The sequence below is a fragment of the Maylandia zebra genome, linkage group LG23 (genome assembly GCF_041146795.1).
Source record: "Maylandia zebra isolate NMK-2024a linkage group LG23, Mzebra_GT3a, whole genome shotgun sequence".
Lineage (NCBI taxonomy): Eukaryota > Metazoa > Chordata > Actinopteri > Cichliformes > Cichlidae > Maylandia > Maylandia zebra.
In genome coordinates this window covers 47,933,641-47,946,813 of record NC_135188.1, presented here as the reverse complement: position 1 = coordinate 47,946,813, position 13,173 = coordinate 47,933,641, and the positions used below count along the sequence as shown (strand labels likewise).

Sequence of the window (13,173 nt, the reverse complement as noted above, 5' to 3'; positions counted from 1 at the left end):
CTTAAAAACACTTTTAAACCACTTCATCAGTACACAATACCTCTACACAAACAGTTTTTTCTACCTTTCATCAGGCTGTGAACGCCTCATAGCACACTGACTCCTTGGTTAGGACCAGATTAGCTTGGTATTAAATGATTTTATATAATTGATGTTGAAACCAAGCCTCCCGAGTGTGTGTGTGTGTGATGCTGTCCACAAATACACTTTATTCAGTTCAGGTCACTTTTATTTGTATAGCGCCAAATCAGAACAACTCTGAGATCAATAATACAGACAAACCCTGTCGATCATATACAGGATATCTCTGTGTCTCTGAAGCCTGCCTCCTTTATCTTTATATACGTTAGAAACTGTGAGCGATGCATTTACAGTTTCTCATGTATATGTATGAGGCAGGTTTCTGATTTGGTAGCTCGGTCACAAATGGCTGTCCTCCTCTAACCCTCATGTAACTCTACTTAAGCTGCACTAGGAGACATGATGGGCACTCAGGAGTGTGATGTGATTTGAGGAAGACTGTTCTTGACGGTGTGATGTGAGTTAATGTTTTGCTAATAGTTTTCATCCATTAATGATGAAACCAGTCAGTTTGAGTCAAGTCACATATCTCTGCTCATTAAAACATAATAGTACTCATTAAAGCGACAAAGTAACGTGCTCATTAAAACGTTTTTGCACTGAGTAATGAGTACAAGTGGTTTTGCACCCTAAACAGCTGTGTGAGAGATCACTTGCTGTACTTGTGATCTTAGGCTATAGTCTCTGTTTACACAGCACACTGGCTCTCAGTCTGGGAAAAAAACATTTTTGTACACGCACAAATTTGCAGTAGAGCAGTTTATTTCTGGATGAGGAAGTATAAAAAGTCTTTCCTAACAGACTGGTGTAACATGTGTGGCATCAGTTGAAAAACATAAATTCAACTAGAAAAAGTTGCATTTCCTGCGAAAATGCAGTGTGAATGCCTCGTAGTGGAATCTGCTGGAAACAGCAGAAGTAAAACTATGTGCTGAGAGGATTCTGCAGGTGAAGAAGCAGAAATTTGTACTGAAAAGAGGTGAAAAAGTTAAACTGTCTGCTGGAAGGAAATGTTGCCATGAGCGGGATTCGAACCCGGGCCTCCTGGTGTCACAGCTACTCATCTCACTGAGCCAAACTGGTTCTCAGGTAACTGATAACAGGTGAAGAAACTGAAAATTCTGCTGAAAACAGTTTTAAAAAAAGTTGAAGAAATTGTTGCCATAAGCGGGATTCGAACCCGGGCCTCCCGCTCTGAGAACGGCTGCTCATCTCACTGAGCTAAAACACGACTCAGCCCGGCAAGCCAAACTAGTGATCACACTGATAATATGGTCCTATTCAGCAAAATGGGCCAGAAAATGGCACAAAAAGTATAACAGTTATGAGCACCAAAAGATATAGCAGGAATTAGCGGAAGGAGAAGAACAGTTTAAAGTTTGAATGGTGAAAATCGGCTGAAAACTGAGGGAGGAGTTAACCAGCAAAGGTCCGAGCAGCTAGAATAAGGTAGAAGAAAGAGAAACAGGATCTCAATAGTGTGAATGAGTTTGTTATTGGACTCCATTTTTAGACATTTCTTGTTAAGTCAGGTTTGGGAATCAGGCGTCATCACTGACACGACGCTGGCTGGTTCTACCCTGAGCGCAGTCTCCAGCGCCATCCAGCTGTGTCACCTGCCAAAGGCCCTGTAACATACTGAAGGATGCTTCACCCTGCGAAGACAATGGGCGCGGTTATATCACATTCCTGCTTTGATGCTGCCTCTGGAGCTGATCCCACACAAAGCACTGCTTGCATCATACGACAGTTCCAGCAGAAGTGGAAGTAGAGGGTTTCAAAAGTGTCCCAGAAATAACATGGGGTTATTTTTGAATTAAAGATACATGAAGCTGCACAGAGCAGGTGAGGAGACGGAGGGATGGCATGTAGAGTCTGCTCAAACTTCACAGAGACTGAACGTTTACTCTGGAAACACTGCCGGCTTGAACTGACCCACCCAATCTGTTCTTTGTTATAATTTATCCTTATTTTTTCATATTCATATGTACTGAAAGTGTTAAACACCAAACGGCAGCAACAAGATTCCTTCACTTTCTGCCAAAACCTCGATTTTGATTTCACTGAAAACAATGAAATTACGATGGAATATCCAGGCCAGCTGATCGCTCTCCACAAAGAGCTAACAAAGCAACTGAACTGTTTTCAGACAAAGGTTTCAAGGTTGCATTAAAGCAGATATAACCCATCCCCTGCTCTCTGACAGATGATTATTGGCATGCAGCCTATTCATACCTGACTGAGCAGTAACATTCAGACTGGAGGCAGAAACCAGAACGCTGCTGCTAGTCTGGCTGCAGTCTGTGTATTTGTAGGCAGTCCGAGTCAGGCCGTGATTGTTTGGAGACACTTTTGCCTCTGACCAGGCGACTTGTGCAGTCATCTTGTGATGGTTGCATGCTCAGACTCTTGGTAATGAAATTGTTGCCATAACTACTTGAATCACCGAATCCAAAAAGATTCAGTGCAGCCACTGATGTTTCCTGGCTGAAAGCAGGTTGCTGTGCTGTTTTTACTACAGTGTGACTGAACCATGAAAGCACACAGTAGTTATTTTGAACAGGTGATCATCGTGTTTGCTGTCATTGTTTCTCCAGATGGGAAAAGAGCCAAAAGATGAGCGAAACAGAAAAGGAGAGAGAAAAAGGTAATGCACACACACAGTATCGAGGGCTTAACTTGTAGGACCTGACTGAATGATGTCTGATTCCTTCACTCAAACATCTCGCTCCACACAGAGCTGAACGTGTACCTGACAAGTCTGTGTGAAAGACAGAGAAGAGACTCAAAAAGACTCTTTTCTTCTCTGACACATTTCCTCCGACTCGCTCTGCCTGCACTCGTTCTAGCATGCTGGGAGTCGTGGCCGTGGCTTCCTCTTCTGTCAGCACCTCTGTGCTTGTGTTTCTTTGGGATGTTGCATGTTTTCACTTGGCAGCAGGTTTGTGTGTTAGATGAATACGACCCAGTTGTTGCTGTCAGTTATTAAAGATAAGATAAGATAAGATAACCTTTATTAGTCCCATCATTAATAACAATAATAACTGCTAATACAGGAGTGTTATTCATGAAAAATGCCAGTTGAGAGTGAGCTGCTGCATAGGGACACATTCATATTTCCACTGGTCACGTGTTTTAAAATGGACTGATTCTTATTCTGCACTCAGAGCTTTATACAACACGCCACATTCAGCCACACAAGCACCGTCTTCTACGCTTTAAGTGCTTCTAGCTAACATTCACACACTGTGGATGGACGCATCACAGAGGGGGGTCGTGCTCATGCAGACTGAGGGAGCCAGGGATCGAACCACCAACCTTCTAATCGACCTCCTGACCTACAGCTACGCCGCTACACCTACTGAATTGCCAGAAATTTGGATATCATGTATCCCATTGTTTGTGGTATTTTTACATCAACCATATGCTCAGCATCTGCTTCAGAAAAAACAGAGGCAACAAAAGTCTGTACAAATTGTGTAGTTCCAAAAACACCTGAAGAAGAATGTCACACTGACAAAAGGTCAGGAAGAGGATTTCCTGTAAAAAGACTGGACAACAAATAAAAATAGGGAGGGATTACTCACGTTCAGTAATGAAAAAATAATGCATCCCAACAGTTATTCTACAAATAAGTTCTCTTTCATGAGCCACAGCGAACCATGTGATTAAAAGGAATGATGTTGTGGGGTTAGCAATGCTTCCACATCCAACCCTCTGTCGCTGTTCATAGTTCAGCCAGGAAGACAAAAATCCATTTACTGTAAACAAAGGCAGGAAATCCCAGCATCTTCACCAGGAAGAGTGTGACTCTGCTCTGCAGTCTGACGATTCCAAATTTGTCACAACTCCTCTGTGATTAAGAGGAATCCAGCACTCTGCAAACATGTCCCAGCGCTTTACTCTGAAATGAACACATTTAGTTTAATGTGATGCAAAACAGTAACCATCAGTCAATGTGACTCTATGGCTGCTGCAGACTGTAAAACACTAGCCTCAGTTTCAGGTGCAGCACTGTGTGCGTGATTGCGAGTGGATGTTCAACATGTGAGGCTCGGCTTTGTCCTGTTGTCGTTCCGTTTGTTTTAATGAAATGTGACTCCAGGCTTTCTTTCTTGCGTACATGCATACATCTGCTTTCATCCACACGCACACACGCAGCTCCCATAAGGGTCAGACAGGCTGACTGCATCAAACTGAAGAGTTCAATGGACCAAGTGACGTGTGCGAGTGTTTGTGTGTTTGTGTGTCCTCTTTCTACCTTTTCTCCTCTCTTGTGTCGTAAGACTGAATCTTATTTTCTCTGGTTTACTTAATTCTTTCCCTCGGCTAAATTCATTTAATTCACAGTGTGTGTTTGGTTTTGTTGTGTGTGTGCGACTGTGTGTGTGTTGTTTTTGATTTGTCTTACAGCTACAAACGCTCTTAGAGGTTTTTGAAGTCTGCTCGCTTTCTCTCCCCCTCCTTTCACTCACTCTTTGCACCCCTCTCTCTCTTTCTGTCTCACACACACACACACACACACACACACACACACACACACACACACACACACACACACACACACACACACACACTAAGCCTAACATAACTGGATTAGGACTCAGCTACTAAAGAGAGAGGGAGTGAAAGCAAGTATTGAGGTCAACCTAATAAACATTCATCTCATATCTCGGCTTAGACAGACACACACCAACCAACTGTTTCACCCAGTAACAACTCTGAACAGTTTTCATGGGGATGTTCAATATAATGATGATCCTTTGTGGCGTTATCTAATCACTCAGCTACTGCACTGTAGCCACAGAGTGGCTGATCCCTGTTTGCTTCATAATTTCCATTAGAACAGAAAATGCCAGCTATCACTACAAACATGACTCAGTAAATATACCAATTATCCATGTAATAAAACAATTATTGTGTCACAGCACTGAAGCTGTTGTTTGTGATGCTGCTCAGGTGTTTCTAATATTCTGACCCTCGTGGATGTAATTTACTGCCCGTACATGTTTTTTGTACGGACACGATGATACGATGTTTGGTTGTTTATGCAGATGCTTTCTGTAGCGTGACAATGAAGCTGTGATTTTGTGTTTGCGTTCTCTCTCTGTCTCGTAGAAATGTTAATGGATTGTGTGAAGAACAAGGACTTGAAGAAGGTAAGTACTGATAAGTGCTTGCAGATTTATTTATTAGTCCGTAGCTAACTTAAGGAAGTTGCATGGAAACACGTTCCTCTGAGACACCTCTCTCACACCTTTCGCATCCTTTCCATGTGTTAACAGCTAACAGTAGGATTAACATCTCACTGTGATGCATTTAGACTTTAATTACAAATTTAGTTTGTCATCGTGTTAAAAAAGCCTTTCTGTTAACGTTTATCTCGCCTGTATATCACCTGCAGCTGCAGGAGCTGCACCTGAGGGGAGCAGACCTCACGGTCCTGGACCAGTCAGGGTGGAGCTTGCTACACCATGCTGTTAGTACAGGAAGCAAGGACATGGTGCGCTACATCCTTGACAATGGTAACAGAAAAGCATCGAGTGGAGATGAAGATCTAGTATTTACAGTAATGAAAAACATGCTGGTGCAGTTCTGTCAGGCTGTGGCAGAGCTCCATCCATCCATCCATCCGTCCGTCCGTCTTTTTCTATTTGTCAAGTCGGTGGGATCAGCTCACAGCGCTATGACTGTGAAAATACTGCCACCACTGTTGCTAATAATGAGATGATACTGCAAACTGAAGGTTAAAAAACCAGTTTGCATAGTTGGATGAACCCCGTGTCTCTACAGTCACTCCTCCTTCTCTGTTTTCCAGCACCAAGTGAGCTGATTGATGTCACTGAAAAGCTACAGTGAGTATGTGAAACATTTAGATGTTACAGTAGGAACAAATAACTTGAGGCGATTTGTTTTGGGCTGCATGTTAACACTAGTCTTAGAATAATAACGAGGTTTGTGTGTTCTCTATCTGCAATAAACTGACTGTATTCAAGCTTTGATGATGATGCCAATGAGCTCTAGTCTCTTTCTGTTGCCTGGCATTCCAACAAGTGTAGAAAACATTAAAGAGAATAAACATAAAAGCCAAACAGAATCAGCTGGGTGCCTCTTCATCAGCTGTGTTTCACTCCCAGCATACATGAAATACAGCTCGCTCTCTTCTTTTCTCTCTGGTGCTGCATCATGGACCACCAGTGGGGAAACGGTTCTTCATCAGGCTGCGTCGCTGTGTCACAGGACTATCTGTCATTATCTGGTGGAAGCAGGAGCCTCACTCATGAAAACAGACCTGCTGGTAGGTTCAGTAGCATTTACAGTTCTCCACGACTCTGTTAAACAAAAAGGAAACGCCCTCCTTCTTTGTCAGTGTCAAATTGCTTTTTATACTTGCAGACGGACTCCTGATTCATGTGGCTCACAATGACAGAACTACATACAAACAGTATTTCTGCCCTCGTTACTGGATATACTGAGTATCACCGATGCTGGCTGCAAAATGGAGATGTCCAAAAGTTACTTGACGATGTTTCAGTCACAGAGATAAAATTAGTGGGTTGTAGATTTTCCCACAAAGACGTATACTGGCACAGTCTGCTCTTCTGGGTAAATAAGTGACTCACCCCTCTCTTAAGCTTTAGGCATGACTAAAGCTTAAGAGAGGTCGGGTGATGCAAGAAGACGGTGCTGAAGCACACAGGTGAATGTACAACGAAGTGGTTTAAAAGGAAGAAAACTGCATGTTGTGACCAATCTGTGCAGAAATCCTTTCAAAGCTTCACACACATTTTGTTCCATTTTGTCTTTCTCAGCCCCGGAGTACGTCGAGTCTTCTTTACTTTAATCGTTTCAGCGAAGGAGCACAATCCACACAGCTAGAATTTGCCTTTTCAGAGAATAAAGCACCAACACAAATGTGTAGTGAACAACACGTATGTGGAGAACATGTGTCGGAAACACTCGCTCAGGAAGCATTTCAGAGGGGAGCTGATGAACGACTGCACGTTTTGGTGAATGCAGTGCAAAAATGGCACTATTGCAGTGGCTTTAGCACATGTTTGTGTTCTGGTCTCAAATGTTTCTCTTTTAGTTTTTCTATGGAGGTTTTAACTGCATAGGAAAAGCTCTTAACTCACTGGACTCAGCAATGACCTAGATACTGAGGGGAGGAGAGGGGGGAGGAAACAAGAGAAGTTTTAACATTCACCATAAAGTACTTTGTTTCATCTTAAAACGTCTCTGCACTTGGACTCTCTCCCGCTTGGCTCTGGCTCTTCCTGGAGCGTAAACCCTACCCATGGCTCGACCACTGTTATGCTTGTGGTTAGGACTGGGCGGTGCATCGAGTTTTTAAATATATCGATATCTTTTTATATGAGATGTGACAATATTGTTTATGTCGATGTAGTCTGTTACGTTATAATTATACTTGTGGAGCTGCAAGTTTGCCTCTTTCGTCCACTTTTGTCTCCACGCTGCGTTACTCTGCCTCTCCCCCCCCATCGCTTCACCTGCAGGCAGCGACAGGACGGACACGGCAGCTATCACAGAGGAGCTGCTCGGCAAACAGAAAACATTTGAAGATTATTATTTTAGTGCTGCAGTGCTACTCTAAAATGACGTTAACGCCGTAACTGCATTAACCCGACAAATCTCCGTTAACGAGTTACCGCAGGTCGCCCGTGCGTGGGGCTGCACGGCCGTGCAGGTAGCACTACCAGTATTTTCACCATTTACAACAGCAACAAAAGTGCAAAATGAAGAGTGTGTGAAACAAGCTGCATCCCAGACCGTCTCCCAGCATCCTGCCCCGAAACAAACCACCTTACAAAACTCGTATACCGTATTTTTCGGACTATAACCTCACACTAAAATCCTTTCATTTTCTCAAAAATCATCAGTGCGCCTTATGCATGAGTTCTGGTTGTGCTTACTGACCGCAAACCGATTTTATGTACACGGCGCTCAGCAATCTGTCAAAAATGTTTTGGTACGACTTTGCTACGAAGCTGCAGCGCTTGATGGATTGTTGGAGCATTACAGCTACCGAGGAGCCTCGCGGAGTGATACGTACTGTGCTTCAGCGTAATGTTACCGTACTGTGTGCGTATAAGGGCCACAAATGGCAGCTGTAAGAGACACGGTTACAAAGAGGGTTTCAAACTCCAGGCTGTCAGTCACGCAGTAGAACAGCAGCTCATTACACTCGGCGTCTGTTAGTTTACATTTTGACTGCACGATTGTGATGTTTTTGTTGTGCACAAAAACAACATAGTTTTATTTTATTTATGGAGCATTATTATTTAACAAATACTGATCATTTATATAAGTTTTGCACGTACATCTGCGCTGCATGTTAATAAAACTGCCTATGTGAGATCTGGGACACAGCTTTGACTAAACTCTCGTTTTGTTCGTACTTTATGGTTTTAAATAAATATTGAGATATATATCGTATATCCAGCTAAAGATCGAGATATGAATTTGGGCCATATCGCCCAGCCCTAGTTGCGGTCATATTTTTTTCCATATATTGTAATTAAGTAAATAGATTTATGTCCCAACAACATGAATACGACACAAATGAAGCACCCACACTGTAAAGCAGCTTCTATCCTCAGTTCTTTGGTTTTCAGTGCACTGCCGAGTCTTGATTGGTGAGCTGGTTGCTCTGTGTTGGGCCGCCTCCGACACAGGGAAGCAAATGAGAAACGTTCCTAAAAAGCTTCGTTTTCTGCGTTTACATTTCTTTGTATGCAATGCAACATTTCAGAAACTGGGAGGAACCTGTACAGTGAAGGCAGCATTACTGAGCAGCATTAAACACACAGTTTTGTTTGTTTGTTTTGATCATGTAAACAGTTTAATGCAAACCAAGTTTAGTGGGCTAACACAAAGCTCTTTGTCATGCAAAAATATTCATTTTTGAGTGTAATGTCTCTTTTTCAGGGTGATACTCCTAAGAACAGGGCGGAGAAGGCTGAAGATGCTGAACTGGCAGCGTACCTGGAGAACAGACAGCATTACCAGATGATACAGAGAGAGGATCAGGAGACGGCTGTCTAAGATATTGGAACTCTCCTTGAACTGGACATGGATGAAGGTTTTTTCTCCTTCCTCATATTGACCAGACACAACGTGTTTAATGCCTTTGTGCGAGCTGAACTGGACACAGGTTCCAGTTTACTGCTGACAGCCCTCAAAAACAGGTGGAGAGTGAAGCTGTGCCAAACGTGGTTTAAATAGCAGGGCTGGCGTTAACTGCGGTGAAGCGACGCACATTTTCAGAAGTTTATTAAGTAGTTTTGATATTTTGATGTTAAATAGCTTAGTAAGAATAATAATATTGATTTAGAAATTTTGTGAAATTCTCTGACTTGGAACATCAGTTTGGGGGATTGCGGGGTGGGTGGGGCTTTGAAGAGTCATGTTCATATGGTAATGATTTACTTTATTTCTTATGATTATTAAATACACAACAAACACAAAACCTAAAACTGTCAGAAGCTACAGACACTGTATGTGTATAGATCACACAGGATGCAGACTGATGATTAAAAAGTTAAATGTCCTGCTGATGCGTTCAAGGCCAAAGTTCTTTGTAGTAAAATACACATGTGACTAATAAACATCCGAATCACTAGCTGGATAAAAACCACACACACTTTGTAGACGCATATTGTGACCTGATGTTAACAGGATACAAAGCATGAAGAAATTAAACATTTTCCAGTGTCGAATTCTTTCATTTTTTTAAAATTCATTTGGATTTGAATATTGAAAGACACAGAAAACTTTTACATCTACCAAATTCACAGATGTGTGTTAGGACGGCACGTTCAACATGTCCAACATCCTCCGCTTTAACATTTATTGAATGTCCAACAAGGACACTGAGAGCAGAGCAGCCTCGGCCTCGCAGGGCTGGATACTGGTGAAAAGAAGAGTTGGTCAAAACCACAAGTGTTCATCCTCTTGGGACCATGAATACCTCCAGTTCATTTTATCAAGGTTATTGGCGTCATCAGTATAAATGCTGTTAGATTAATACTTGAACTAAGCCTTAAAATATTTTCCAGTTCTGTGCTTTTGTTTCATAAATGATGGTGATATGTTCATTTATAGCCACAAAACTCAAACTGGTGGCACTACCCTCGTGATTCCTCTTGAATAATTTCAGCACAAATAACCACACGTATTGAATGGACGTAACAGTGGATTGGCAGACGCATGCTGCTGCTGTAGTAGGTGGCACAGGAAGTGCTGTGCGTGTCGCAGACGTCAGTACCCCAACAGAACCTGCAGGAAACCACCAATGAGTCGAGGCTTTACTGGAGACGCAGTCCTTTCCAGGTTTAACGCGCAGAACTGATGTGTGTTGTTTGCACATTGTCACCACTGCTGTGATCGTGGTTTGGTAGAACACACAACACTGACTGTTATTATAAGACATGGATCATAAGGCCCTAAATATTCAACACATCTAGAATTAAAGCCTTCACGTCTTTGATCATTCCTGTTAATAAAGTTGATTCACCACAAGCATGTCTGCCAAAACCACTGACTGAAAAAACTGTGATTAGAGTGGTTTTTCATTCAGTGACTGTGGGGCAGGTGTTATATTAAAGTATAATAATGTCAAATTAGATCAAATCGATTTAAGTTAAACAAATCTAATTAGATATAACAGATGGAGCAATTAAGAAATATATTTTGGAATATTTACATCTGTAACATTGATTTCATCAGCGGTTTGCGACTGCAAATGAAGACGTAGCTCATCGAGAGCTTCCTTAGTTTCATCTTTATTATTGTTTCTGTGTATTTTAAAGTGCAGTAACTATTAGGCCGTCCCCTAACAAAGAAAAGAAGGTGTTGTTTTTAAATGTTTTAAATGAATGAGTAATTACACGTTGGCACAGTGATGCAGTAGTCAGCACGGGAGCAGCATAGAGATCAAGAAAATTCGTGTTTTTTGTTATGTATGAAGACAAAAGATCAAAATTTAAAATGACTCTAAACGTCCAGACTTTCCAGCAATACTAAAATATTTGAACAGGAAACAGGAAGAATTACAAAATAAAGTTTTTCACACTGCTTTGACATGAAGTAAATATGTGCAGAAACCTGTCTATTTTAATGTTAGTTTACTTTTGGGGGATTTCAGTGACTTTGTCAAAGTGTATGATAGAATTTACTGTACAAAGTTTAGACCCGAGCGCAGCACCTACTGAATCCTTTCAAACCAAAAGTCTGTGCCCAAGTTTACGGACTTTTTTGTTTTGCCTGTAACTTCCAGCATTTGAGCTTTTTTGATGTCTTAAGGTTTCTTTGCATTGGAATTCTTGTGATGTAAAGTTAGGATTTGTTTTTCAATCATCTGTTGCCAATGTTGTTTTTTTTCAAGGCAATTCTTTGTTCAAACATTTGTATGAAATAGTTTAAATCGCAATTATCAACAATTATGTGTTTTTATCTTTCATTATCTCCGCATGTACTAATTGGTTTTAACTCCAGTTTGTTTTTGAGAGGAATGTAAAGATAATAAAACAAAGAGGTAGTTTGTTTTTTCATGGTGTCTTTTGCTTTTTATGCATGTAAAAGTACACCCAAAAAGCCATTAAAGTTTTTCAATTTCTTCCTGCTCACGAGTGATGATATTTACACAAAAACATTTCATATTCAAACAGCACTTTTATTATAAATGCATGTAAATATCAGATTGCGAATGCCTTGAAGCTGTGGACTGACAAAAATGTATTGTTTGTTGCCAAGTTTAATGGCCTCTCCACATGCTTTCTAACTCTACCATTGCTCCTACGATCTGATTTTCAGACGCTAGGATAGAAGGATGCGCTCTGCCAGGTGAATACAAATGCAGTCCCTGCATGCCAGCCTGCTCGTGTGATACTTGACTCTCTGATGCAGAGATGTTATTTATTTTGTGAAGGAGTCAAACTCATTCAGTTTGTAAGCACACAATAATTCAAATATCTGAAAGATTCACTTGAAATTTGATTTGCATCGTTTCTGGTTTCAGCTGTTGGACTGGAGATGTCAGAGTCCAGTAAGCAACAAGTCAACTTTCTCTTTTTTACCAGTTTCCCTGGTTGCTGTTACTGAAGTCACCGTTACATACACAACATTAAATAAACAGAAAAGGGTGCAAACAAAACTAGATTGCATGTCCATTTCACACTGGACACTGTGGACCAGCGTGTCGATTACATGCTTTGCTGTGATATCGTTTAACAGGAGTTGTCAAATGTTAATCCTGGCATGCCCAGCATGGGGGTCACTGTTGTTGACCCTCCGTGTCTTTCAGAGCTCCTCTCTCAGAATGTTCTAGAGCTCCCTCTTCCTCACGCAGTATAGCTACAGCTATCACTGCAGCCGTTGTCTTCTGCTTGTGCAGCGCTTCTATGTCTGGTTGGTTTGTAAATGACCTGTATTTGTACAGCGCTTTTCTAGTCCCTAAGGACCCCAAAGCGCTTTGCACAACCAGTCATCCACCCATTCACACATCTACCCATGCCATCACCATTCACACCGGTGATGGCAGCTACATTGTAGCCACCCTGGGGCGCACTGACAGAGGTGAGGCTGCCGGACACTGGCGCCACCGGGCCCTCTGACCACCACCAGTAGGCAACGGGTGAAGTGTCTTGCACAAGGACACAATGACCGAGACTGTCCAAGCCGGGGCTCGAACCAATTACAAGGCTCCCAACTCTTGAGCCACGATTGCCCCCTAGATGCGGGGCGATCGTGGCTCAAGATCGCCCCACACCGGGGGTCTTGTCCCTAGATGCGGGGCGATCGTGGCTCAAGATCGCCCCGCACCGGGGGTCTTGTCCCTAGATGCGGGGCGATCTTGAGCCACGATCGCCCCGCATCTAGGGACAAGACCCCCGGTTTGGAGCATCTTTGCACAGCCTACACCTGGGGTCTTGCCTGGTATGGTAGACCTTGTTCCAGTATTGCCATGATTAGTGCCTCTGTACTATCTTTCAGTCCAACTTTATCCAGCCACTGGTAGGTTCTCTGGATGTCACTTCTTCTATTTGCCGGTGGCACATGCTGTGCAGGGGC

General features: G+C 42.3%; 1 protein-coding gene across 6 annotated transcripts in view; it reads left to right on the top strand.

Moving 5' to 3' along the window:
- Positions 1 to 11,719, top strand: part of LOC101483724 (diacylglycerol kinase zeta) — a 94,491-nt gene extending 82,772 nt beyond the window's left edge. For all 6 annotated transcript variants that reach the window (XM_014407683.4, XM_014407682.4, XM_014407681.3 and 3 more), the window contains 6 exons: positions 2,679 to 2,728; positions 5,200 to 5,240; positions 5,486 to 5,606; positions 5,900 to 5,936; positions 6,280 to 6,379; positions 9,031 to 11,719. In XM_014407683.4, the coding sequence (XP_014263169.3) occupies positions 2,679 to 2,728; positions 5,200 to 5,240; positions 5,486 to 5,606; positions 5,900 to 5,936; positions 6,280 to 6,379; positions 9,031 to 9,147 (466 nt within the window). In that variant the 3' untranslated portion in view covers positions 9,148 to 11,719. The remainder of the gene's footprint in view (positions 1 to 2,678; positions 2,729 to 5,199; positions 5,241 to 5,485; positions 5,607 to 5,899; positions 5,937 to 6,279; positions 6,380 to 9,030) is intronic.
- The last annotated feature ends 1,454 nt before the right edge of the window (positions 11,720 to 13,173 follow it).